General features: G+C 43.0%; 1 protein-coding gene across 3 annotated transcripts in view; it reads left to right on the top strand.

Moving 5' to 3' along the window:
• The window catches only part of THSD4 (thrombospondin type 1 domain containing 4), a 628,347-nt gene that overhangs the window by 408,898 nt on the left and 194,459 nt on the right, over positions 1 to 24,990 (top strand). Inside the window, exon 1 of one of the 3 annotated variants that reach the window (XM_060294046.2) lies at positions 18,479 to 18,701. The exons of the other annotated variants lie outside the window; for them this stretch is intronic. Within the exon in view, the coding sequence (XP_060150029.1) occupies positions 18,630 to 18,701 (72 nt within the window). The 5' untranslated portion in view covers positions 18,479 to 18,629. Of the gene's footprint in view, positions 1 to 18,478; positions 18,702 to 24,990 lie in introns of those variants that run through there. 3 annotated transcript variants of the gene reach the window in all.

Below are 24,990 nucleotides of genomic sequence, written 5' to 3'. Positions count from 1 at the left end.
TTGGGGAACTAAGATCCCGCAAGCCGCACAGAGCGTTCCAAAAAATAAATAAAATTTTTTTAAAAGACGGGAGAAGAAGATGAAGCTATAGGGAGTCTGCTTCAGTGTCAGTGCTGGCAAATCATAGTAATAACAGCTAGTTTTCTTGAGCATGGAGTGTGTGTCTAGGGGTATTCTGAGTGCTTTTCTTGAAATAACTTCTTTAGTCCTCTCAATGACCTATTTTGTGTGTGTGTGTGTGTGTGTGGCTGCGTTGGGTCTTTGTTGCCAAGCGCGGGCTTTTCTCTAGTTGCCACGAGCCGGGGCTACTCTTTGTCGCCGTGCTTGGGCTTCTCATTGCGGTGGCTTCTCTTGTTGCAGAGCGCGGGCTCTAGGCACGCGGGCTTCAGTAGTTGTGGCACGTGGGCTCAGTAGTTGTGGCGCACGGGCTTAGTTGCTCCGTGGCATGTGGTATCTTCCCAGACCAGGGCTCGAATCCGTGTCCCCTGCATTGGCAGGCGGATTCTTAACCACTCTGCCACCAGAGAAGCCCCCCCCCGATGCTATTATTAGCCCCATTTTACACAGCAAACTGAGACACAGAATAGTTAAGAAACTTGCAGCTACTACGTGATATGAGTACTACTAAGTGGGTTGACAGATTCTTAACTTTAGAAGTCAGAGTGGTAAGGTTTGGGGCTATCAGAGAGAGTTGGAAAGTGACCTAACTAAGGGCAGGGCAGACTGGTCTGGAGATGAGACCCAGATGACAAAGGGGATCTGGGAGGGAGTGATGAAGGTAAACAAGTTTGTCCCATGATGCCACTCATCCTGACTGACTCTAGAAGGTGGTTCCTGATCAGTGCAAACTGGAAGCGTGGAGCCCTGAGTGATGCTCTTTCGGGCAACTTCCTGTGGGTTGGGTGAGCCAGGGCCCCCTCCCTGGGAATGCTTTCTTAGGCAGCCTGTGGGAGAAGAGCAGTTTCATCTAAACAAGACAGTGTCTTGACTTCTTTTATCCCACTGCTCTTGGGTGGGAGAATGCTCACATTTACACATTTCTGAGATGTTTTACGGTGACTCTCATTTGGAGATAATAATCACTTACTATGATTAATTAGGTACTTACTATGTTTTAAAGTTCTATGCTGAGCACTTGATATATATTATTCCTTCAGTAAATACAAGAATCTTGTGATATAGCTACTAGCCTTGCTCTCCTTTTTCTGATGGACTAACTGAGCTCTAGATGGGTTACATAACTTGCCCAAAGTCACAGTGAGTGATGGACCTGAGATTTGAACCCTAACGATCTGGTACCAGAGGTTAATCCTCAATCACTTTGGTACAAGTGAGGAACGTATGTCTGCTGGGTTGAGGGGTAGTGCTTCCTGAGAAGTCTTTGTAAACGCCCCCAAAATGACTGAATGTAGCAAAACAAAGTTGGAAGAGAGGTCTTGGGAGTGAACAGCCAAGGTGTTCCTTGACCACATTGATTTTGAAATGTCGGTAGACCAACTATCAAGATCAGGGAGCAACCTGAAGGTGGTGGACTTGAGGGAAACATGGGTTGGAAGGGGGAAATTTATATGAATAGAGAGAAAGAAATTATTGCTTTACTTACTAGTCTTCCACCACTAAGTATAAAAGTGACACTACTCAAATAGTACTCCCCCCCTTTTTAAAATAAATTTGTCTACTTTATTTTTTATTTATTTTTGGCTGCATTGGGTCTTTGTTGCTGCACGCAGGCTTTCTCTAGTTGCAGTGAGCGGGGGCTACTCTTCGTTGCAGTGCGCGGGCTTCTCATTGCAGTGGTTTCTCCTGTTGCGGAGCACGGGCTCTAGGCACGCGGGCTTCAGTAGTTGTGGCTCCCAGGCTCTATAGTGCAGGCTCAGTAGTTGTGAGGCTTAGTTGCTCCACGGCATGTGGGATCTTCCCAGACCAAGGCTCAAACCCGTGTCCCCTGCATTGGCAGGTGGATTCTTAACCACTGTGCCACCAGGGAAGCCCTTTTCCCCCCCTTTTAATTCCACTAAATGAACACCTAAAAAGCTGTCTACTTCCCCACCCTCCCCACAAGACAAGTAGTGGGATTATGAATACAGTTTGGTAAGGTATTTTAGTTTTCCATGATTTTTTAAAGAAAATAAATATGCAGGGTATTTTAAGAGGAAATCATTTAAATAAATGAAATAAGATTCTTTAGGCATCATATTTAATTGATTCCATTTCATCATTTAAAAAAATATATTTTCTTTGTCTCTCATCTATTCCTATCCAAAGACATGGGTGGATAATCTGATCTCAGTTTTCTTAGGCTCCGTGATCTTGGCAAAGTCATTTTTAATCGTATGTCTGACTTTCTCTAACTTGAAAATACCTAGACTCACAGGACGATTGAACTTCTGTGGAAGGGCCATGAGCTTCTCTGCCAAAAGGCCGTGAATAAGGAGATGGCCTCTTAGATAGATCTCAGTCCTTCACCTGTAGTCTAAAAGAGTTTATTAACCTGTAAATCAATTTGTTTTCTTTTGATTCACCTGGTGGACAAGCAATCCCAGAATCTTTATTTCCTTTCTGTGTGCCTCCTGGAATATATAATTGAACAACCGTGTATCTCTGAGTGTAACCAAAAGGTTTGAGTGGCAGAGTTTATGGACGCCTCTCTTCAAATGCTATTCAGTGAGAGAGCAGGCATTGTGGTGGTACATCTGAGAGGTAAAAAGAAAGATCTAGTAAGTTCCAAAGCTGGAGATTTCAGAGCCAGCAACTTAATGAGACTCCTGTCTGTAACCTGGAGCAGGGGCAGCCAAGCCTTCAAGGAGGCTCCCTTGCTCGGCAACCTCACCCATGGAAGCGCCACCACGCGACGACCACACTTTGTTGTCTGACCACGTGATGGGAACAGAAGCGTCAACACTTTGGGGTACATTGGCTCAGGTTGCTTCGTTTTGGGAGATGAGTATAAGGATGTGATGACTATCCATTTCCTATGACTGCTATAACAAATTACCACACACTTCTTGACTTAAAACGACAGAAATGTAATCTCTCACAGTTCTGGAGACCAGACATCCAAAATCAAGGTGTCATCAGGGCTGCACCCCTGTTAAAGGCTCTAGGGGAAAATTACTCCTCCCCTCTTCCAGCTCCTGGTGATGCCTTGGCTTGCGGCTCCATCACTCCAATCTCTGCCTCTGTTTTCACATGGCCTTCTCCTCCTCTCTCTGCCTCTTTCCTCTGTGTGTCTCTTATAGGACACTTGTCATTGTATTTAGGGCCCACCCGGATCATCCAAAATGATTTCATCTTGAGATCCTTCATTTAATTACATCTGCAAAAACCCTTTTTCCAAATAACGTCATATCAGGGAGGAAAAATATCTTTTCCTTCTAAGTTCTTGGCTGGGATCCCTGTAACAAAAGACAGATTAACAAGAGAGAATCATTCACATTTATTTAATATAATATATTAAATATAAAATAATATAATATATATATTATATATAATATGATATAAATATATATTAAATATAATATATATTATTATATATAATATGATATAATAAATATATATTAAATATATTTATTTAATATAAGTTCTACATGACACGGCAGCCTTTAATGAAACGAAGACCCAAAGAGACAGTTAAACCCGAGCGTCTGTATACTAGGTTTAGTGACGAATGGAGAGTTGTGGGAAAATGTGATAGGACAAAAACGGGTCTGAGCTGAGAGTAGGAAACTGTGGGAAACTTAGCAGCCCTGTGCATTTAGATTCTTCTTGGCGTCTCTCCATCTTTAAGATAAAGGTGCATCTTTCCTCCATGTATAAGGAGGGCACCTCTCACATGAGGGTCTTGTGACCTGCCTCAGGGAAGATCAGAGAGTCCTTCCTGCACTTGCCATTTCTCAGATCCCTTTAGCCTAAAATATGCCAAGGTGCTATATTTAGGGGTAGCATGTCCTGAACTCCATTATCTGCAGTCACAGGTTCTGGGGATTAGTACATGGACATGTCTGTTGGGGAAACACAATTCAACCCATTACACAGACTTTGATGTATTAAGAAGATAGTCTGACAAGGAGAGTAGGATGGTGAGGGTGGGTGAGACACTAGCCTCCCTGGCTGCTCTGGCCTTAGTCCAGGACTGAGGAAATGAGGAACTGGACGGGGGAGGGAGCATGGGAGTAAAGCAGAGGAGGTGGAATCAGGAGACATTTGATGAAAGAATTAGCCAGGACTAGATCACTGCATGTGTGGTGAATAAGGGAAAGCTTTAATTTGGCACTAAAGCATGTTTCCCAAAAACGTGCGCTGTAGACTATACTGGGTCTTGGAATGTCAGTAGGTATTATGTGCGGGAAGTGGTTCTATAGACGGACGCCTCTGGGAAACACTGGATCAAACAGGGTTGAACCGGCTTCTCTGCAGTGCTTCTCTAAGCCTTTAGCGTGCTTATGTGCACTGTGGTTCCCTACAGGGAGCTTCTGGGGGACAGCCTTTCCCAAACTTATTGACTGTGGACCTGTTTTACCTAGATTATCTTGAAGAACAAATGATCCACACACCTCTAGAAAGTATTGCTCTTAGGCTCCCCATCCACTGAGACAGGGATGAGGGAGAAAAGAAAATGTGAAGGTTAGGAGGATGGAATTCTTTCTATAAGAATAGCCACAGAGACTGACAGCAGTTGGCAGAAGCCACTTGAAAGCTTGCACAGCCCTCTTTGACTTGAATAGTCTGTGAGACTATCCTGTGGTTTGGGTTCTTCTTTCTCTGGTACTTTCTTCTCCATAGAAGAAGCTTTCGCTTTAAGAGGAGGTGTGGCACATCAGTTTCAACCATTGTGACAACACTGATCCATTGGATGGCAATGCTCATGCTGCCTGGAGTAGGATGCCTGGAAGAGTGCTGCAAATGATTAGTGATGTCTGCCATGAGCACAGGAGGAGGGTGGGGATGAGATTTGAGCCCCTCTTGCTTTATACCCTGAAGAACTGCCTTTCCCACCCTGCCCCACCCTCCCTCTCCATGCGTGAAAGGGGCCATCCAAGAGCGCAACTGAAGCTCCCACCACCACAGTAATCCTGGACCCTCCTATCTTTAGCACTCCCTGCCCCATGTAGAGAAGAATGGTTGGTACCAATGACAGAAATATAGACATCAATTTTGCAATGAATAGTTTAAAAAAAAAAAAAAGTGAATGTTTACTGAGCTCTTCATATGCATCAGACACCACATTAAGTGTTTTACATGCAATATCTCATTTCATTCTCACGACAGCCCTAAGGGACAGGTAACATCAATGATCAGATTTTATATATGGGAACACGAGGCACATAGAAATTAAGTTACTTGCCCAAGGACGCATAGCTGGTGTGTCGTACAGCCGGAATTTGACTCCAAGCAGTCTAATGTTAAAACTAACGTTCATAACCACTAGATTTGAATTTAATTGTAGATGTTTTAGAGTTCAAATGTTGGTAAGACTTGCAGATGGAAATATGCAGAAGGCAGTGGAGGATATAGAATTGGATAAAGTCAGGCCTGGGCTTAGAGCCATCCGGGCAGATGGTGGTTGAAAATTGCCCATGGATACATTTATTCAAACTATGAGGTCAAGAGTTGGTTATAAGATTTACAATGCAGAAGGGACTCCATGCAAAGATTTTATGTATTAAAGTGTTTTTAATTTTCCCAAGCAATGAGTTCGAAATAACTGGCTACTGTTATCACAATCCATGGACAGAACGTTCCAACTGTGAGGAAACAGGACCCAGACACAGAAGTCTATATCCTAAATCATGCTGAAAAGTCAGAATCAGTTGGGAGTTTTGAGAAGCAGAGAAATCTCACTGGTCCCATAAGTGCAGTAGAAAACCATGGTCCTCAGTGAAAGCCAGTGAGGAGATCTGATAGACCACGGCTCTGCCTTGACATCTCACCACAGACTCAGTACCCTCCCCATTCCCTGGAGCCCCTAGGGCACAGCACTGCATCTCATTTTGTCTAGAAGCTCCTAACACCAGGCACAATGCAGACACCCAGGAAATAGTCGCTGAGCCGAGGAAATGAGAACCAACCATGTTCGGCTACATTCTGCTCCTGGACACATTATCCAATATTAAAGTGTTTTCACTGATCCATCACTACGCCATTGCAGATGCCTGAATTTGTCCACATGTACTGGGGACAAAGCCGCGATAAATTGCTACCTACTTGCCCTGAGTTTCATTTTGTTCTGATTCATTGCCTACTTCAGAGACCTGCTAAAATCACAGTTTATGGACTCTACATCCTGGTGGTTCCCAGAGAGAAATGAACCTAGATTCCAGGGAATGCAGATGTCTTCAAACTTGCAGCGAGCTTCCAGGCTCCCTGCAAAGGTCTCTTAAGCCCCTAAGTATTTCCTCTCTTAAATCACACATCACTGGCACAGGCAGAATATTTGTTAGGAGACAGTCGCTTAAAGGTCTACAGAGTAGACAGAAATGCTGTCGTTCTTGGCAATTTTATTGTATTGTTCTTAGGTTTAATTTAGTGATTCTTTTTTTAAAGTTGTGTTTGGTTTTTTTCTGTTCCTGAAAGAAACTCCTTCTTCAGTGCTGCATTTGAAACATGATGTTGAATCTCTCTTGGCATGTTTATGAGCTGGGTGAAGGACTGTATATGTGAAAGGGAGCTTAATATTTCACTTGTGCAAATGTCGTGACTTTTATCTGACACATTTCTAATTAGGTGATGTGAATCCCTACAGCCAGTGATATGGGTTACTGCATCGCTGTGGCACCCGGGGTACTGCCAAATTTTGATCTGGATGTAATGGATTTATTTTTGCTTCAACCTAGAATAGATTCTCTTATAGCGTCTGGCAGGTGGTGTGTTGAAGTGAACAGGTTATGGGATGTGGCGCAGAGTGAGGCACAGTTTTCTGCGCCACATCAGGTTAGCACATACGGAAAATGGCCGTTTATTGAAATATGCAAACGCTTCTCGTGAATATAAAAAAGCATGTGGTCAGGGCAGCAAACAGTTTTTCTCGAATGGGGGGGAGCGACGAAAGTGAATAATGTTACACAACTGTGGGAAGTTTTTGGAACTTCCTGAAGCCTTTTTTGTTGTTGTTGTTGTTGTTGTTGTTGTTGTCTTTGCGGTACGCGGGCCTCTCACTGTTGTGGCCTCTCCCGTTGTGGAGCACAAGCTCCGGACGCGCAGGCTCAGCGGCCATGGCTCACGGGCCCAGCCGCTCCGCGGCACGTGGGATCTTCCCGGACCGGGGCACGAACCCGTGTCCCCTGCATCGGCAGGCGGACTGCCAGCCACTGCGCCACCAGGGAAGCCCCACCTTTTTTTTTTTTATAACCAGTGTTCACCTTTAAAGTCCTTCAAGTGTACAGCCCAAAATTTGAGTACCTGAAATTGTGCTATAGGCACACACAAAAACGTTACAGACCACTGATCTATTCCCAATGACATCAGTTAAGGCTCTGATACACACACTCACACTCACACACACACTTCAGTTCACATTTATGATTCTTCTTTTGAATGTTATTCAACTTTTGCTGCATTTCTTCATGGACATTATTCCGATTTTGTTGATTTCCACCCATGTTTCTGTGTATACTATCATATTTTGCCTGAGATATCCTAGGTCCAAGCCTAGGAAAATTGCCTTACGTAAGAATGAAGAATACCTTGAAATCTCTTGCTCTCAGATATGCACCCAACTTTCCAAAGTGATTATTACTGGAAACCACAAAAGTTGAAAATGGAGCACAGCTAACTTGGAAAATCCCCTCATCCCTCCACCTTTGCCATTGTCAGGGTCAGTGATTAGGATTCGAGGCAAGTGCTCCCGCCCATGTGTCGCGCGTGTCGTTGTGGTAGACAGGGCTCCTTGACTCTGAGAGTTGTGGCCCTAAGAACATCAGGAGCTGCCACAGAGAGCGATTGTCAAGAACTTCCCGTTCCGGGCACCCCCTCGTGTCACGTAAGAGTGCTTGGCTCTGTGGGAAGCAGTGATATGAAGGAAAAGTATTTGGACTCAGCACCCAAACTGGGGTCCACTTCTTAATACTACTGCGACCTTGGCAGAGCTGTCTACTCTTGTGAGCCTCAGCCTTCTCATCTGGAAAGTGGAAATAAAACTCCTTTCTCTAGACAAATACTGTATGTTACCACTTATAAGTGGAATCTAAAAAGTAAACCAAACAAATGAACAGAACAGAACAGAAACAGACTGACAGAGAACAAACGAGTGGTTACCAGCGGGGAGAGGGAAGAAGAGAAGGGCAAGGTAGGGGTAGGGGATTAAGAGGTACAAACTACTATGTACAAACACTAGACAAGGATATATTGTACAGCACAGGGAATATAGCCAGTATTTTATGATGACTTTAAAGGGAGTATTATCTATAAAAATACTGACTCACTATGTTGTACACCTGAAACTAATATAATATTGTAAATCAACTATACTTCAACAAAAAAAGTCTTCTCCACAAATATTAGTAAAAAGCTTTAGCCATGTGAGTGGGTAACCTTACCTTGTTCTGTCTGCCAGGGACACAATTTGGATTCAACTGCTATTTATAAACTAGTGAGTTTTGTATTGTTGTACCTGATTCATGGCTAAAGTTTTGGAACAAAAACTATAGGGTGTCTGTGTCTGTCTGTGTGTTTATGCATGTCTATGGATATGTTATGTATATGTGATTTTTTACCTCCACAGGGTATTGCCAAAATTATTTATAAAAGAGCTCTCTACCTAATTGGCTTGAAGAAAAGTAAGCTTTAATATCAATCGTATATTTATGTAAAACTCAAACAGTTTCCTTTCATCTGCTAAAATGAGAAGATGAAACTTCATCTTGGATTATTGGTCTGTCCTACATGAGATGGTGAAAGGTTTTTCTTTACCTTCTAAGTAATCACCCAAGAAAGATTCCGTGTTTTATCAAAATGGTTTTCCTGTGCCTCATGTCTTCTTTAAGAGGTCTTCGATTATTTAAGAAAACTGAGTCTCCACTATTAAAAGAACGAAGATTTTCACAACCAAGTAGCTTTCAAAAAATTCCTTTCTCCGTTGTCATTAAAAGTAAATAACATCATGTCTGTCAAGCGCCAGCATAGAGTAGGCAACTGATAAACGTTCGTTTCCTCGCCTCCCTGCACCTCATAATTTAAGCAATAACTCCCTCTGCAGCTTCTGTTTCTGAAACTGAAATATCTGAGCATTAACTGGTGGGATGATGAGACAGGCTTCTTCAGTGAATTCCTCAGATTTCCTGGATGGACTGAGATGAAGCAAAGGCAGGGGGAAATCTAGATATAAAACAGACATGAAAGAAGTCTGGGCTATCCAGGGTCACCTTACTACAAATATGCATCACATGCTTTTACAACACGGGTAACGGCGATGAACCCTCCCCTTCAGAAGATCCTGACTGCTATAGGCCAGACCTGTGATCCTTCTCTCTTGGGCCCACAGCCAGGTCATATTTCCTAGCCTTCCTGCAGTTGGATGTGGCCAGTGGAAGGTGAGAATCCTCCACTTCCTCCCCTCCTCGTCCGCCAGGTGGATGTCGATGTCCAGGGTGACCCTGAACGGCACGTGCTGAATCAGGCAGAGCCTCGGGCAGCCTGTATCTCTTAAGTGGCCACGTAGAGCAGAGCACCGCCTGCCCTACCATCTGTCCCACCATCTGGACTTTACCCAAATAAGAAATAAACTCTTAATGAAGCCATTAAAACCTCAAGGTTTATCTGTTACAGCAGCTACCACTACCTTAACTAATGAACTTGGTCAAACACGAGGTGAATTTTTTAAACTTTCTCCTTGTGCTAGCACTTGACACTTTTCTGAAGATGACTGCGCCATTTTGTATTTTGTTCCTATGGGAAAACAAATTTCATGATTGCTTAAAAACTAACTATGTGGTCTATCTATTCAAAAATATGCTGTGTATATTGATCATAAGAAGTATGGCACAGGGTTCTCTGTCAGCAAGAAGTCCATTTGATTTTTTTTTTGCCTAACAGTTTCCGCTGAAAGCCAGGGTTAGTGATTAACTACTTTTATTGTGTTTTAAATTAGATTAAACATTCCTGATGCCAGGTGCTGGGCTGACAAGGGAGAGCTCAGTAAAACAGGAGAAATAGAAGTGATTATTAGAAATTCAGAAATTAGAAAACTAAAGACATTTCTCAGGTATTCTCTATACTTGTATGTTTTCTTAAACAAACTATACTGAAAATAATTGTACCTTTCCCAGTCTTCGGCTTCATCAACCGTAAAATGAGGGATACTTAATCCATGGGATTTGAGGATTAAATGCGGCTCATGTCTCCCTCCCCGCCTAATGCCTGGCACAATAAACGTTAAATAACGCACACAGTAACTGTTGAAACCTTGACCTCTTTCTTAATGATTTGGTTTATTGGATTTTGCTTTGGAATTATGCTTAAGAACACGAGTTACACCCTCAGAGACTTGTAAACTCTCTGGCTGCTTACCTCAACATCAGTTGGTGCTAAATAGCAGTGGTTTTCGTTACGGTATCTACTTTTACAATTTATATTGGCTTCTTCTTACTACTTTTTACTGGTAGCTACAGCCTTGAAGTTACCTTCGTCAAATCCTTTTTATGGGAAGAAGAAAATAAAACACCCCGGTAGAAATTATTACTAAAAAATGAACAAGCTCTATATCCAAGCTGGGGGAGATACCCCAGGCAGAGCCGATTACCAGCCTTCAGAGGGCTGTTTCAACGGCTTGGGGGTCCATTACCTTCAACGCCAAGATTGTTGCTGGTTCCAGCAGGTTGAGGTTAACAGAAGTCAGAACTCCCTGCCTAGGTATGGCCTTGCTGCACTTTCAGCTTTTATGTCGGGAGGAAGGAGAGAGGAAAGAGAGGTAAAATGTGAAATAAGATTGGGGATTGAAGGTGGAAAGCTGGTGGAGGGTAAGAAGTAACTTTGGTTGCTCTTCTGTGTACACATCAAAAGTTTGAGAAACCCAGCCCTTAAAGCACCTGTTCTGAGTTACATTCTCACCAGCCTTATGTCGGACTACCCGCTTTTCTGAACTCTTGCCAATAGTGGGTATTACCATTCACAGAAACTCTTTCCAGTGTATCAGGTGAACGTGGTATGATGTTATTTGGTTTCGTAATTCTTTGGTCACCCCTGATGTTCAATTGCTTTTCATCTTCCATTTTCGTATTGCGTTTGTATATCTTCATTTGTGAGTTTACTATTTCATGGTCTTTCCCATTTTTATTGTTATAGCCACCATTTTTTTTCTAAATGAAGATAATTTTGTTTTTCTTACTACATTTATTCCTCTGCTGCTCATTGTAGGAAAAAATAACTAAAATTTTAAAAACAAGAATGTGATTCATCTTTTGTGTTTGCCCCAAACAGAATTAAGGATGCCATATTATGGTCTACTTTTTAAAAACAGCTTTATTAACAGTAATGCACATATACTAGTCACTCATTTAAAGTGTATAATGCCATATTTTTAGTATATTCAGAGTCATACAACCATCACCACAATCTAGTTTTTAGAAAGTTTCATCACCCCAAAAAGAAATACTACCCATTTCTTCTCACCCTCCTCAGGCCTAAGAAACTACTAATATACTTTCTGTCTCTATAAATTTGCCTATCCTACACATCTTATATTAATGGAATCAGTTAATAAGTGGACTTTTGTGACTGGGTTCTTTTACTTAACATAATATTTTCGAGGGCCATCATGTTGTAGCATGTATTAGCATTTCCTCTCTTTATTGCCAAATACTATGATATTGTTTGGGTATTTTTATTCATTCATCAGGTGATAAACATTTGAGTTGTTTCCACACTTTGGCTATTATGAATAATGCTGCTGTGAGCATCGATCCAATGAAAGCATTGTGTGGACATATGTTTTCACTTCTCTTAGGTGTATAACTAGGATTGGAATTGCTGGATCATGTGGTAATTCTACATTTAACTTTATAGTGCAGCTGCCAGATTGTTTTCCAAAGCAGCTGCGCCATTTTACATTTACCTCCAGTAGTGTGTGAGGGTTTTGATTTTTCCACATCCTCACCGACATTTGTTATTACCTGTATTTCTGATTAGCTGGTAAGAAGGGGTGTCTTATTGTAGTTTTGATTTGCATTTCCCTGATGACTAATGATGTTGACCATCTTTTCATGTGCTTATTGGGCATTTGTATATTTTGGGGGGGAAAATGTCTGTTCAAGTCCTTTGCCTACTTTATAATTGGGTTGTGGGTTTTTTTGTTATTAAGTTTAAGAATATTTTATATATTCTGGATATAAGTCCCATATCAGATATATGATTTGTAAATATTTTCACCCAACCTGTGGTTTGTGTTTATCATGAGCAGCACAAAAGTCTTCAATTTCAATGAAGTCTCACTTATTTCCTCCTTTGTCACTTGTGTTTTTGGTGTCTTATCTAAGAAACTGTCACCTAACCCAAGGTCATGAAGTTGCTCCTATGTTTCTTCTAGGAGTTTTACAGTTTTAGCTCTTACATTTAGATCTATATATTAGTGTCTATGGCTGCTGTAAACTAACACAAACAGGAGCTCAAAATAACGCAAATTGATTTTCATACAGTTCTGGAGGTCAGAAGTCTGAAATGGGTCTCACTAGGCTAAAATCAAGGTGTTAGCAGGCTGCATTCCTTGTGGAGGTGCTAGAGAAGAATTCCTATTTTGTTCCCTTTTCCACCTTCTAGAGACTGTCCACATTCATTGGCTCATGGCTCCCTTTTATCTTCAAAGCCAGCAATGGCAAGTTGAGTTCTTCTCACACCAAATTACAGTCAGCCCTCAGTATCCATTGGTTCTGCATCTGTGAATTCAACCAACTGAAGATAGAAAATATTTGGGAAAAAAAATTCCAGAAGGTTCCAAAAAAGCAAAACTGGAATTTGCCACATGCCAGTAACTATTTACATAGCATTTACATTGTATTAGGCGTTGTAAGTAATCTAGAGATGATTTAAAGTATACAGGAGGATGTGCATAGGTTATATGCAAATACTATGCCATTTTATATGAGGGACTTGTGCATCCACAGATTTTGGTATCCACGGGGTTCTGGAACCAGTCCTCCCAGAATACCGAGGGAAGGACAACTGTACTCTTGATTTCCTCTTCTGCCTCACTTTTCCACATTTAAGGAACTTTATGATTACACTGGGCCCACCTGGATAGTCAAGATACTATTCCTATTTCAAAGTAATCTGATTAGCCACCTTAATTCCATTTGTTATCTTAATTACCCTCTGCCGTGTAATGCAACGTATTCGAAGATTCTGAAGATTAGAACATGGACATCTTTGAGGGACTATTATTCTGCCTGTCATAGACTGTAATCCATCTTGGGTTAATTTTTGTGTGTGGTGTGTGGTAGAGGTCCAGCTTCAATCTTCTGCCTGTGGACATCCAGTTATCCCAGCACTATTTGTTGAGAAGACTCTTCTTCCATTTAAGTGGCCTACTTTTGTCTTCAAACAATATAATATCAAAATGTACCCATATCAATAAATATATGACATAGTTACTTTAAATGATTGGATGGGATTTCACTTTTTGGATATACCTTACTTTATTTAGCAACTTCGCTATTGGACATTGCTTTTAGCCTTTCCCTATTAAAATAGACATTATCTGATTTATGGGTTTTTAAAAATATATTATGGACACAAACCCTTTTCCTTTATAGATGTTGTAAATTACCTTTGAAATTGGTCACTTCTTTTCACCATCCTGGTTTAAGCTCTTATCCCTTTCAGCTGGACTCCAGCCAGAATCTTCTCACTGGTCTCCCAGCCTCCACTGTTGCCTCTCTTCAGCCCTTTCTCTATAAACAGAGTAACCTTTGCAAAATGCAATTCTAGTCATGTAACTGCTGCCTCTGCTTTTAAAACAGATTCTCATTAAAAAAAGGATGGAACTCTTTATCGTGGCTCCTCCCTTAGTCTTCAGCCTAATCTGATGCTGTGCTCCCACTCGCCCACTCTCTCTGCATCCACACCTGCTTCCTCTCAGGTCCTTGTGAAAGCCATTGTTGCTCCTGTCACAAGCCAATCTCCCTAATGAGGACAAGCCTCTTATATCACCACATATCTTTTCTTTGCAGCCCTTTTCACGTTGCAATTTTTAATTTACTTATTGGGTTTCATTAATGTTGGCCTCCTGCACCAGACAGCAAGCTCCACAAAGATAGGAATTGAGTCTGCTTTTGCTGATCCCTGTTTCTCCAAGTCCCAGCACATGATAAGTACTGATATTTTAAGTTATTTACTAGTGAAATACATTTTCTACTGTGTATTTGACTTTAAATTATGTTAATGGTATGTACATTTTTGATTTACGAAATCTTAAAAGTACATATAAATCTTTCTTCTATGATTCCTGCCTTTGTTAGAACTATGCTTAAAAGTCCTCCCCCACTCCAGGAATACAGAAATATTGACCTTTTTTTTTTTTTTACTGCTTTCAAACTTCTGTTGTTTGCATTAAAATCGTCGATCTACCTGCAGTTTATTTTTAGCATATGGTATAATTTATGGAATAACTATTTACTTCCCAAGTAGCCATTTTCCTAACACTTTTCCATCCTTTCCTTGCAGATCTGTAGTGATTCATTGCTTGCACCCTAAATCCTTTTCCATGTTTAGTTCTGTAAATAATGTCTATTCTTACACTGGTAGTATTTGCCACTGTTTTCATTATTGTAGCTTTATGCTATGTTTTAGTATCTGACAGTCACATTTTCTAAGAAAATATGTTTTTAATAAAATAATACTTTCAAGTTATACAACTTGAATTCAGGTTACTAGACAGCGAACTGTTGGGTAGAGCAACACACATCCTTGAGCCCCACCCCCAGAGTCTCTGAGTCAGTAGGTCTGGAGTGGGGCCCAAGTATTTACATCTCTAGCAAGTTTCCTGATGATGGTGATGCTGCTGGTCCAGGGACCACAATTTGAGAACCTCTGCCTTAGGGTAAATAATTGAAATGAAGAATGTGGTCAACATGAGAATGGTCTTGATGTCTGCATTCATTCCCTGGTGTCCTCTCAGACTTAGGATGAGCCTACCCCCTGTACTTTGTGTGAGCATCTCCCTGACCGTGTCTCTGGCCCTGCTCCTGCCTCAAATTCAAAGGCGAGCCAAGAAGCATAGCCCTCCTTTCAGGGACCCTGCAAGGCGCTCAGCCCAATAGCACAGGTGCCCTACTGGTTACAAGAGTCGGGCTTTGGCCCCTCATAAGCAGAAACTAGAGAAAGGGAAGGACCTGTGACTCCCTTTGCTGGGGAGCTTCTCATGATTTTCCTTATGTTTAAGGGGAATAGAGCTGAGAACTCCCCTTTGCTTTCCGCATTCCCACTTCCTTGGCTATTTAATGGCTCCATGGTCCACACAAAGCGAGAGTTAATTACTAACATCTGCTCCCGGACCAATAGCCAACTTCTTGACAAAGATTTTGTTTCCACCTAGTCCATACAATGTAAGCATATTTAAGGAAATCACAGTAGTTTGACCTGTTTAGCCGTATAGTATATACCTCTGTGGAGAAAGTGGCATCTTACTTCTTCCTTCATAAAGGGATGGACATTCTTTGCAGGAAATAAAATGGCCTTACAGGTGCTATTTGCATGTTTTCCCTGTTTTTTGTTACTCATATTTCTCCCACTCACTTATATTTTCTCTATCTAGGTCACACAAAAGTTAGGTTGGAAATTGTCTCCATTTCCTGGAGGGATTCAGTTTCTGGAAATTTCTCCTTTTCATTTTTTACTTCGTAGTATCTAAAATGTGCCATTAGAAGACCTCTCCTCCCATCACAAGCAGACGAGAGTTTCCTATAGGACACTTTCTTGCATTCATTCCCTAATTCAATGCACACTGAATGAGGCAACGTGTGGAGCCATGGGAACACAGAAAGATACATCTCCTGTCATCAAGGCCTCACTCTCGACTGATGAAGGCAGATACATTAGCTAACAATTACAATAAATATTGCACTGGAGGAAATCAGAGGATGCCTGGGGACAAAGGCCCAGGGCACTGCCCTCAGCTTGGTGGGGAGCCCGTCAAGGCATAACGCCCAGGAAGGGTGACATTTAAGTGAATCATTGATGGAGGGGGTTTGTGTATGTATTTATTTATTTCTATTATTAACTGTTATTATTACCTCATTTTTATTTACTTTTGGAATAGCAATACACTCGCATGTTTGACAATTCAGTTAATATGAAAGGGATATAGAAGTGCCGCCCCATAGAAATACGTGATTTAAAATTTTTCTAGTAGCTGCATTTTAAAAAGCAAAACAAAACAAGTTGTGTAATACCATACTTTATTTAAACCAACATATATGAAATTATCATTCCAACATCTAATCAGCAAAAAAACATATTAGTGTGAGATATCTTACATTCTTTTTTCATACCAGGTCTTCCCACTGGACAAAGTATAGTTTACATTTATAACACATCACAATTTGGAAAAGCCACATTTCAAGGGCTCAATAACCACACGTGACTAAGTGGCTACATAGTCATAAGTTTCAACCCCATTTCTGCCCTGAAGCTACTGAGTTCCCCTCCCTAGAAGCAGGCACTGTGGGCAGCCTCAGGTGTGTTCTTCTGCAGATAGTTATTATGTCTACCAGCAATTATAAACACATATTCACAAATAATAGGATAATAATTACACAGTTGTGCATCCTACTTTTTTTCACTGAGTAAATCTTGAAGATGTTTCATTATATGGGACGCAAGCTCAATCTCTTTCCTGCTGCCGAGTATCCTATTTTTCATTTAGTCCTTATCGATGGGCTTGTAGGTGGTTTCCAGTATTCGGTGCTTATGTGAGCTGGATTTTCAGAGGTTGCTCTTGTGCTACCCCAGCAGAGCTGAGTAGCTGCCACAGAACGCATGTGATCTGCAAAGCTGCAAATATTCATTATCTGGCCCTTTACAGAAAGCTCCCCAACCCCCGGACTAGACAAGACCCCTGGTCTTTCAAGAAGTTTGGTTTTCTTAGACAATTCCTGCGTTTCTGGTGAGGTTATTGAGTAGATGACAGTGCCCCTTCAGTCACCTAGCGTAACAGACCCCATGCTAAGCAATAATAGTAATGAATAAGAAAGAGAAAGCAGAGGAGGAAGGGGAAGAGAAGAAGTTCATTCCTTCCTTTCTCTAACGAGATATTATCTTCACCATTACCTTCTGTCTCTTACAGCCCTGGAAAAAGGGATTGAAAGTCCCTTCACCCAACTGCCAAAAAAACTCCCCACTAGTAAATTGTCACATGACTGGTGATAATAAACGTTCTGAAGTGGCTACAAACTGCAGTTTCGTTTAAAGTTTCCTCATTAATGCAAGAAGGTGCCCACTACCTGAGGTTTTTCAAGTGTTTATTAATTTACTTTCTGGCACTGACTGCCAATACTTATTCAGATCAAAGAGAAAGCCGATGTCTTTAGCACTTACTGTGTATCCGGAACTATGCCAAGTTTTGTGCCTAGGTGACCTCACTGATAATCATCAAAACCCCGCAGATGGCCTTTCCCCATTTGACTTGTGGAACGGCTGAGGCTCACTGTAAGCTTTAGCATGACCTGCTCCCCAGCCTGCTCCTGTGCTCCCTCTGTCCATAAGCCCCACTTTGATGGTCAATGTGATTCTGCCCAGAGGTATGGCTCTAAAACCATCCTGCTTTCATGCACTCTGCCAGTGTCATCTAATACCTGGGTTTCACTTGTTCCCACCTTACCATTTATTTTTATATCGTCTGCAATAATTCCTCAAGCTCTTGGTTAGACACAGAGACCCAGTGAGGCGGCAGGAGGGGGTTATAGTGGCTTCCTCAGTTCCCATCTATTCATGTCCTGGTGATCGGCACGTAAACACATAGCAGTCAAACGCATAGTGGGACTTCTTTCCTCTTCGAGGCTGCCCTTGATAGCACAGCCTGTGACTGCCTAGATTTCTGCTGCCATCAAATCAGAACTAAAAGGGAACTCGGAGGTCATCGACCCAACCCTTGACTGTACCACTGAGAAAACCAGCCGAGGAGCAGAGAGGGTTAGCAACTTATCCAGGCACACACAGCTTGTCAGTAGCAGATCCTGGACTAGGAAGGCCCCCGTTGTTCCAGCTCCCAGCCTAGGGCTTATCCTGCTTCAGTTCACTGCCTCCTGCCTGCCTCAGTTGATGAAGCAGGGGCCGTCTGCCTGCCTGTGGAGTGCTTACCTTGGAGCCCTTTTCATGAATGAGACCAGATGCGGAACTCCACATTGATCATTTCTGTCCCTCCCCTTTCTGCTTTCGGTTAAAGGCAGCCCCCCAGCTCCCAGCTGGCTCCTGTCCCCTCCCCCAGCTGGGAGAAGTTATTACATGAAGAGATCAGCTTACCAGTTTTCTTCGGAGCAGAGGCTGAGCTCGGAGCTCCGGGTAGTACAGTGAGGGAGAGCCGAGGGAAGCAGCGCGGTGCCTAGCGGAACTCCGGGGCTGGAATCCCAAGACACAAGTGCATCTGCTAGCTGTTAGCACTTGGCAGACGGACTTCTCCTCTAGGGTAGTTCTAACGTTGGGTAATAATGTTTGTCAGCTACCTGATATTAACATTGCTCCACGTTCAAACAGCAGTGTTAGCAAGACCTGGGGGAGAGGTAAGCCAAATAAAATATCTTGTCAGAAGTTGTATTTTCGTCAGCATTATATTTCCTCTTCTATCTACCAAGAGGGATCAAGGAAGGGGTTTTTATGGTGTGTAAAGAGTCATGCTTGATTTTGCTTTTTTAGGCTTGCCTTGCCTTTTCTTACAGGAAGACTTCTTTTCTTCTTGAAAAATCCTGTAATTTCTAAAATCTTCTTCTGGTACAGCTGCCGCACCAGGGCATTGGCATGGTCTTGGTGACAGATGCCTGGAGCATGTACGTTTCTAGTTCTGCTGTTGCAAAAAAAAAAAAAAATGTACATGTCAGATTCCAGTAGAGACTATTACCTGTTGCGAATTTTTCTCCAGTATTGCATATGCATGCTAGAGGGTGCATACTAGAGGAATTGCTTTTCTTTGCTGCTTTTGCATTACATTTTCCTCCTTTTTTGCTTTGATGTGCTTGGGAAAAAAACTGTTTAACTTTGTGTCATAGGTTTGAAGAAGGGTAGTGATACATAACAGGGCTCAGAGTGTCCCAGCTCTACTGATCTACCATAGAAGGGAGGCATGTTTAAGACCCATGAAGATGATTTATTCTTATTGGTTTAGCTCATATGTTTGCTGGATACATTTTTGAACATCATAAATGCCTGTAGGAGCCAGTCTTTGACACAGCGATTGGAAGGGATGATCATATGGGCTGGAGAGGGAAGCATGTAGGTGTATCCACCCTCACCTGCAAATAAGCCTGCAACAAATTTACCTCGTCCACTGCTTTTACTCCTTATTCTGATGAAAAGTCTTGGAGACTGATGGCTGAGTAATGAAAGGACAGCCTTTTGCCTGAATCTATCTTCCTCTTTGAAAAGCCAAGTGAAAAGTGTATCTCCTAGAAAGGCCACTGGGCCACTTCACAGCTCTGCCTTTTGTTAGCATTGTGGGGATGGAGCAGGCTCTGAAAGCCTCCTGTAATGACTTTCCCTTTTCTAAGAGGAGTGGGACTGAGCTGCTCCCAAATCCGGGCTGCAAGGCAAGCTATGGTTGCAGCAGGCTCTTTACTCTGTTCAAAGCAGACATGGTACAGAGGCGTGCAGCAATGGGTCATTTGTTCTGGGCTTTTAGCCTATTAGTTACCCATGTCTTCTGCTCTGCAGATATTTTCTGGGCCTGTTGGGTGGGGGGAGGCGGGGTCTTGAATGGGAGCTGGAGGAACTGAATGGGTTAGTGATGCGGAGGCAGAAAGCAGACCCTTACCCTCTAGTTGCAGTTGAAGTTCGCAACTTCCCTGTTGATTTTTTAGTGGAGTAAATGACAAATGGGCCGGCCTGACTCAGCCTGGAGCACTTAAGCATGTGAGAGGAGAGCTCATATGGAAAATATTTCTATCACCGCTGCATACGCATATGGTCTGGGGAGACCCCCATACAGAGCAAATCACAGCGCTCCAACAGCCCCTCAGTGGCGTGCCAATTACTCTTATTAACAGCGGGGCCAAGGGCAGGCTCCAGTTACCTGCACACAGCTGGCTCCCAGGGAAGGCCACTCTGCAATGCGTGTGCTTCAAGCCTTGTGTCACATGCGGTGAGGCCAGTGGCTCTGTTTCACTTTACAGTCAGCACAGCAGATGAAAACTTCAAGGGGATTACACGGGCTCATCCAAATCTTGACTGTTCAGGCGGCACTTAGCACTCAGGAGAGGAAGGCAGAACTTCTGTCTTTTGAATTAAAGTGTGTGTGTGTGTGTGTGTGTGTGTGTGTGCGTGCTTAATACTCAGAAAAGCCAATCAGAGGTGATGAATGCCTGCTGTCTCTTCCTTTGTTCTACCCTGCTATGCTAAATAAAGACCCTCCTGTGCCTTTTCCTCTTTTCTTTCTAGTTTACCTTCCTTCTGTGTGTGTGTGTGTGTGTGTGTGTGTGTGTGTGTGCGCGCCGCTGCAAAGCCTTGGCTCCATAACTACTCTGCTCCTAGAAAACTGTACAATTAAGATTCCTTTCCCCTTGTTGGAAATGAAACGATGAGGAAGAACATGAGTATGAACTGCTCCCCTTCCCTCCTTAAAAAGAATGTCGTTTATATGGAGCTTTGGAGAATGTGGCATTTCTTTATAAGAGCCTCTTTTTTTATAACCAGGTTACTTACAAAACGCACCCGTAAACATGTGGTGTCACCCAGATTTTCATTTTCTCGGCCAGACGGTTTTCTTGCAGGTTTTAATTACCTTCCCTTTAGATGTTTATGAAAACACATGAGGAAAAAGAAGGAAGGGGAAGAGAGTGTCATACACCTCGTGGTGTTTGACTGGCTGTGTTCTCAGTGTGGATGGACGCCAAGCAGCAAACTCTGACCAGGAGCTCACAGACTCGGTTTTCTAGGGTGTGAGGTCCTTCCAGATAACCAGGGGCTGACAGGTGGTGGGAAGAAGGGGTGAGATTCAAAGCAAGTCTTATTTAGCGTCCTGTTGCTGGCACTGTTGCGTTGGTGACTGTCAACCACGGACAGAACAACCCAGTATGGGGTCGGTGCATGGGTTGGAGAACAAACACAGAGAACGACTGTTCCCTCTTTCATTTTCTGGTTGCAGGAGCATTAAACTAAGAACGCTGAGGCCCCTAGAATGCTTTTGCCGTTGTCACAATAGGACAGCATTGGTGTTCACTTGTACAGACTGTGTGCATCCCTTGAAAGAATGTAAAGGACCGTGAATCAGGCTGGACCTTGGGTGCATTTTTCAGTGTGGGAAGCATGCCAGGATCCAGTTTCTTTGCAGGATGCAAGTGAATGGTGTGTGGGGATGTGTGTGTACATTTCCTGAACTTGGACTTACCTTCTCAGATGAGACCAATGCGATACAGTTATATGTGCAGAGGGGGTGGCAGAGGCAACTGGGAACCTGTATAGTTGGTACACTGTGGTGAGACAGATTCCTAGAAGTGAGCCAAAAAGACGTTTATTTTAATTTTGATGAAGCAATTTGGCAAAACGTATCAAAATTAAAAATAAATCTCTCAGCTGCTAACAGGTACGGGCTATCTTTTGTGGTGATGAAAATGTTTCCGAGTTAGTGGTAACGGTTGCACAATCTTGTGATTGTACTGAATCGTACCTTTTAAAAGAGCAAATTTGATGGCATGTGAATAATATCTCAACTTATTTCATTAAAACTAAGAAGTATCTCTTTGACGCAGCTTTTCCATTTCTAATACTTTATCAAATAGATCTACTCTGAATGTGCAAAATGCCCTGTAAACCATTTTCCACTGTGTAGCTGTTACAACAACCTAAATGCCCGTCAGTGGGGGACAGATGCACCCAAAGTCCAGCCTGACTCTCAGTCCTTTACATTCTTTCAGGGGATGCACACAGCCTGTGCAAGTGGACACCAATGCTGTCCTATTGTGACGAGGGCAAGGGCATTCTAGGGACCTAGAGTGGACCTAGCATTAAACCTCTTAGTTTAATGCTCCTGCAGCCAGAAAATGAAAGAAGGAATAGCCCTTCTCTGTTTGTTTTCAAACCCGTGCACCGACCCCATACTGGGTTGTTCTGTCCTTGGTTGACAATCATCACCAAGGTGTTCAGAAAGAATGGGGTAGCTCTACACACACTGATACGAAATGACCACCAGGATATGTAGTTAGGTAAGAAAAGAACAACGTGTATAAAATGCTACGATTTTTGTGAAATGTGTTAACATATTTGTCCATCCTCTCTCTGGAAGGATATATGAGAAAATGAGGGGGAAAATAGAGTGGCTGGGGAAGGAGAGCCGGTGAGACTTGATTTACTATATACCTTTGGTACCTTTTGAATTGTGTGCAGTGAGCATGTCTTATCAGTTAAAAAATAATAATATGCTTGATGTAATAATAAATCACTTAGTAATAAAATATGTGATATAATAGATAACATCCTCAACAATTGCTCATAGCAGGTGTCAAGGTGAAGTGTTTATGACTTAATAGGCTTGACACAAGTTCAGCTCAATGAAGTGATTCCTTGAGGGCTAAAATGATGTTCTTTACGTGGCACATTCATTCAGTTAACACCTACTTAAAACCCCTGTTTTCTCATTTTACAATGAGGATAACAACAGTAGCTATTTTAAGGGTGGTTGGAAGGATTACCACCAACCAACAGACTCACAGATATGGAGGACAGACTAGTGGTTACCAGTGGGGAGAAAGAACGGAGAGGGGCAAGATAGAGGCATAGGATTAAGAGGTTCCAACTACTATGCCTAAATAAATAAGCTATAGGGATATATTGTGGAGCACAGGGAATGTAGCCTATAACTATAAATGGAGTATAACCTTAAAAAATTGTGAACTACTGTGTTGTACACCTGAAATTTATATAATATTGTAAATCAACTATACCTCAATTTTAAAAAAAAGATTTTTAAAATGTGATAATAGGGCTTCCCTGGTGGCGCAGTGGTTGAGAGCCCGCCTGCCGATGCAGGGGACACGGGTTCGTGCCCCGATCCGGGAGGATCCCACATGCCGTGGAGCGGCTGGGCCCGTGGGCCATGGCCGCTGAGCCTGCGCGTCCGGAGCCTGTGCTCCGCAACGGGAGAGGCCCCAGCAGTGAGAGGCCCGCGTACCGCAAAAAAAAACAAAGAAAACAAAACAAACAAACAAAAATTGTGATAATATGTGTAGAGCTCTTAGCTTGGTGTGTCAGGCACAGAGTAAACAGCACTTATTGGCTATTACTACAATTACTATTGCAAATGCTACCAGAGTGTGCCACCTCGGTGCTGAAAAGAGGAAGGTAAAAAAATAAGGTCTTTGTCTTTGATGAGCTTATACTTTAAAAGGGGCACAGGGGCTTCCCTGGTGGCGCAGTGGATGAGAGTCCGCCTGCCGATGCAGGGGACACGGGTTCGTGCCCCGGTCCGGGGGGGATCCCACATGCCGCGGAGCGGCTGGGCCCGTGAGCCATGGCCGCTGAGCCTGCGCATCCGGAGCCTGTGCTCCGCAACGGGAGAGGCCACAACAGTGAGAGGCCCGCGTACCGCAAAAAAAAAAAAAAAGGGGGGGGGGGTCACAGAGTGCAAACAATTAATGATTATGCAATAAGAAGCTCTCTTTAATTGCAAGAGCAGGGGCAAAGAAGCAGTGAAATCTGCCTAAGAAAGTGAAGAAAGATTCCACAGACAATGTCAATTTGAAAAACTCAGTGTTTTGCATTGGGGCTCTTCAAGACAACCCCCAGGTTCAGTGATTCACAGTGATTCTATAAATCAGCATATACTTGCACTTACAGCTGTAAATTATCACAGTGACAGGATACAAGAAAACCAACAAAGAAGAAGGTGCATGGGGTGAAGCTGGCGGGGGGAACCAGACGAAAGTTCCAATGAAGTAGAGTCACACAGGGCCCACTTCATTCCCCCAGCAATGTGTTATGACAACACGTGTGAAGTATTACCAACCAGGGAAGCTTGTAGACACTCAGCACCTCAGGTTTTTGTTGGGGGCTGGCCATGCAGGCACTCTCTGCCTGCCATGTACCAACATTGCAGACTCCCGAAGGGAAACAGCTATTCAGCATAAACCGAATTGTTCATACAGTACATGCAAGTGAGCCACTCTTACCAGTTCTGGGAATGGTGAGCACCCTCCCAAAATCCAAGTTCCCAGACACCAGCCAGTGGCCAACCTCATAAGCAGGTGTTTTTTTTGGCTGTGTTGGGTCTTCGTTGCCGCGCGCGGGCTTTCTCTAGTTGCAGCGAGCAGGGGCTACTCTTCGACGCGGTGCGCGGGCTTCTCATTGTGGTGGTTTCTCTTGTTGCGGAGCACGGGCTCTAGGCGCGTGGGCTTCAGTAGTTGTGGCACCTGGGCTCAGTAGTTGTGGTGCACGGGCTTAGTTGCTCAGCGGCATGTGGCATCTTCCCGGACCAGGGCTCGAGCCCATGTCCCCTGCATTGGCAGGCAGATTCTTAACCGCTGCGCCACCAGGGAAGCCCCATAAGCAGGTATTTTTAAAGGAGAGTAGTCAGGTCTGCTATGTTAACTCCTCTGCACAGATGGGTAGGCAACTTAAGGGGAAAAATAGGGAGGGAGCACGTTCCAGGCAGAGGGAAAAGATATGTAGAGACCCAGAAATAAGAAAGAACATGGCATACTCTGGAAGCAGTTCAGATTACACAATCATATTGTGAGGGATGTGTCAGGAGAAGGTTTGTCAGTCACCTGGATCCCGAGGGTTGGAGTTTTTTTCTGTGCCTTTGGAAGTTCCAGAAATTCTATATCTACAGTCTTAAGATTATATTTTTATGACATCATTTAGATT

Source organism: Globicephala melas, chromosome 2, assembly GCF_963455315.2.
Source record: "Globicephala melas chromosome 2, mGloMel1.2, whole genome shotgun sequence".
Lineage (NCBI taxonomy): Eukaryota > Metazoa > Chordata > Mammalia > Artiodactyla > Delphinidae > Globicephala > Globicephala melas.
The sequence above is the reverse complement of the archived record's forward strand: the minus strand, read 5'-3'. Positions and strand labels throughout refer to the sequence as shown.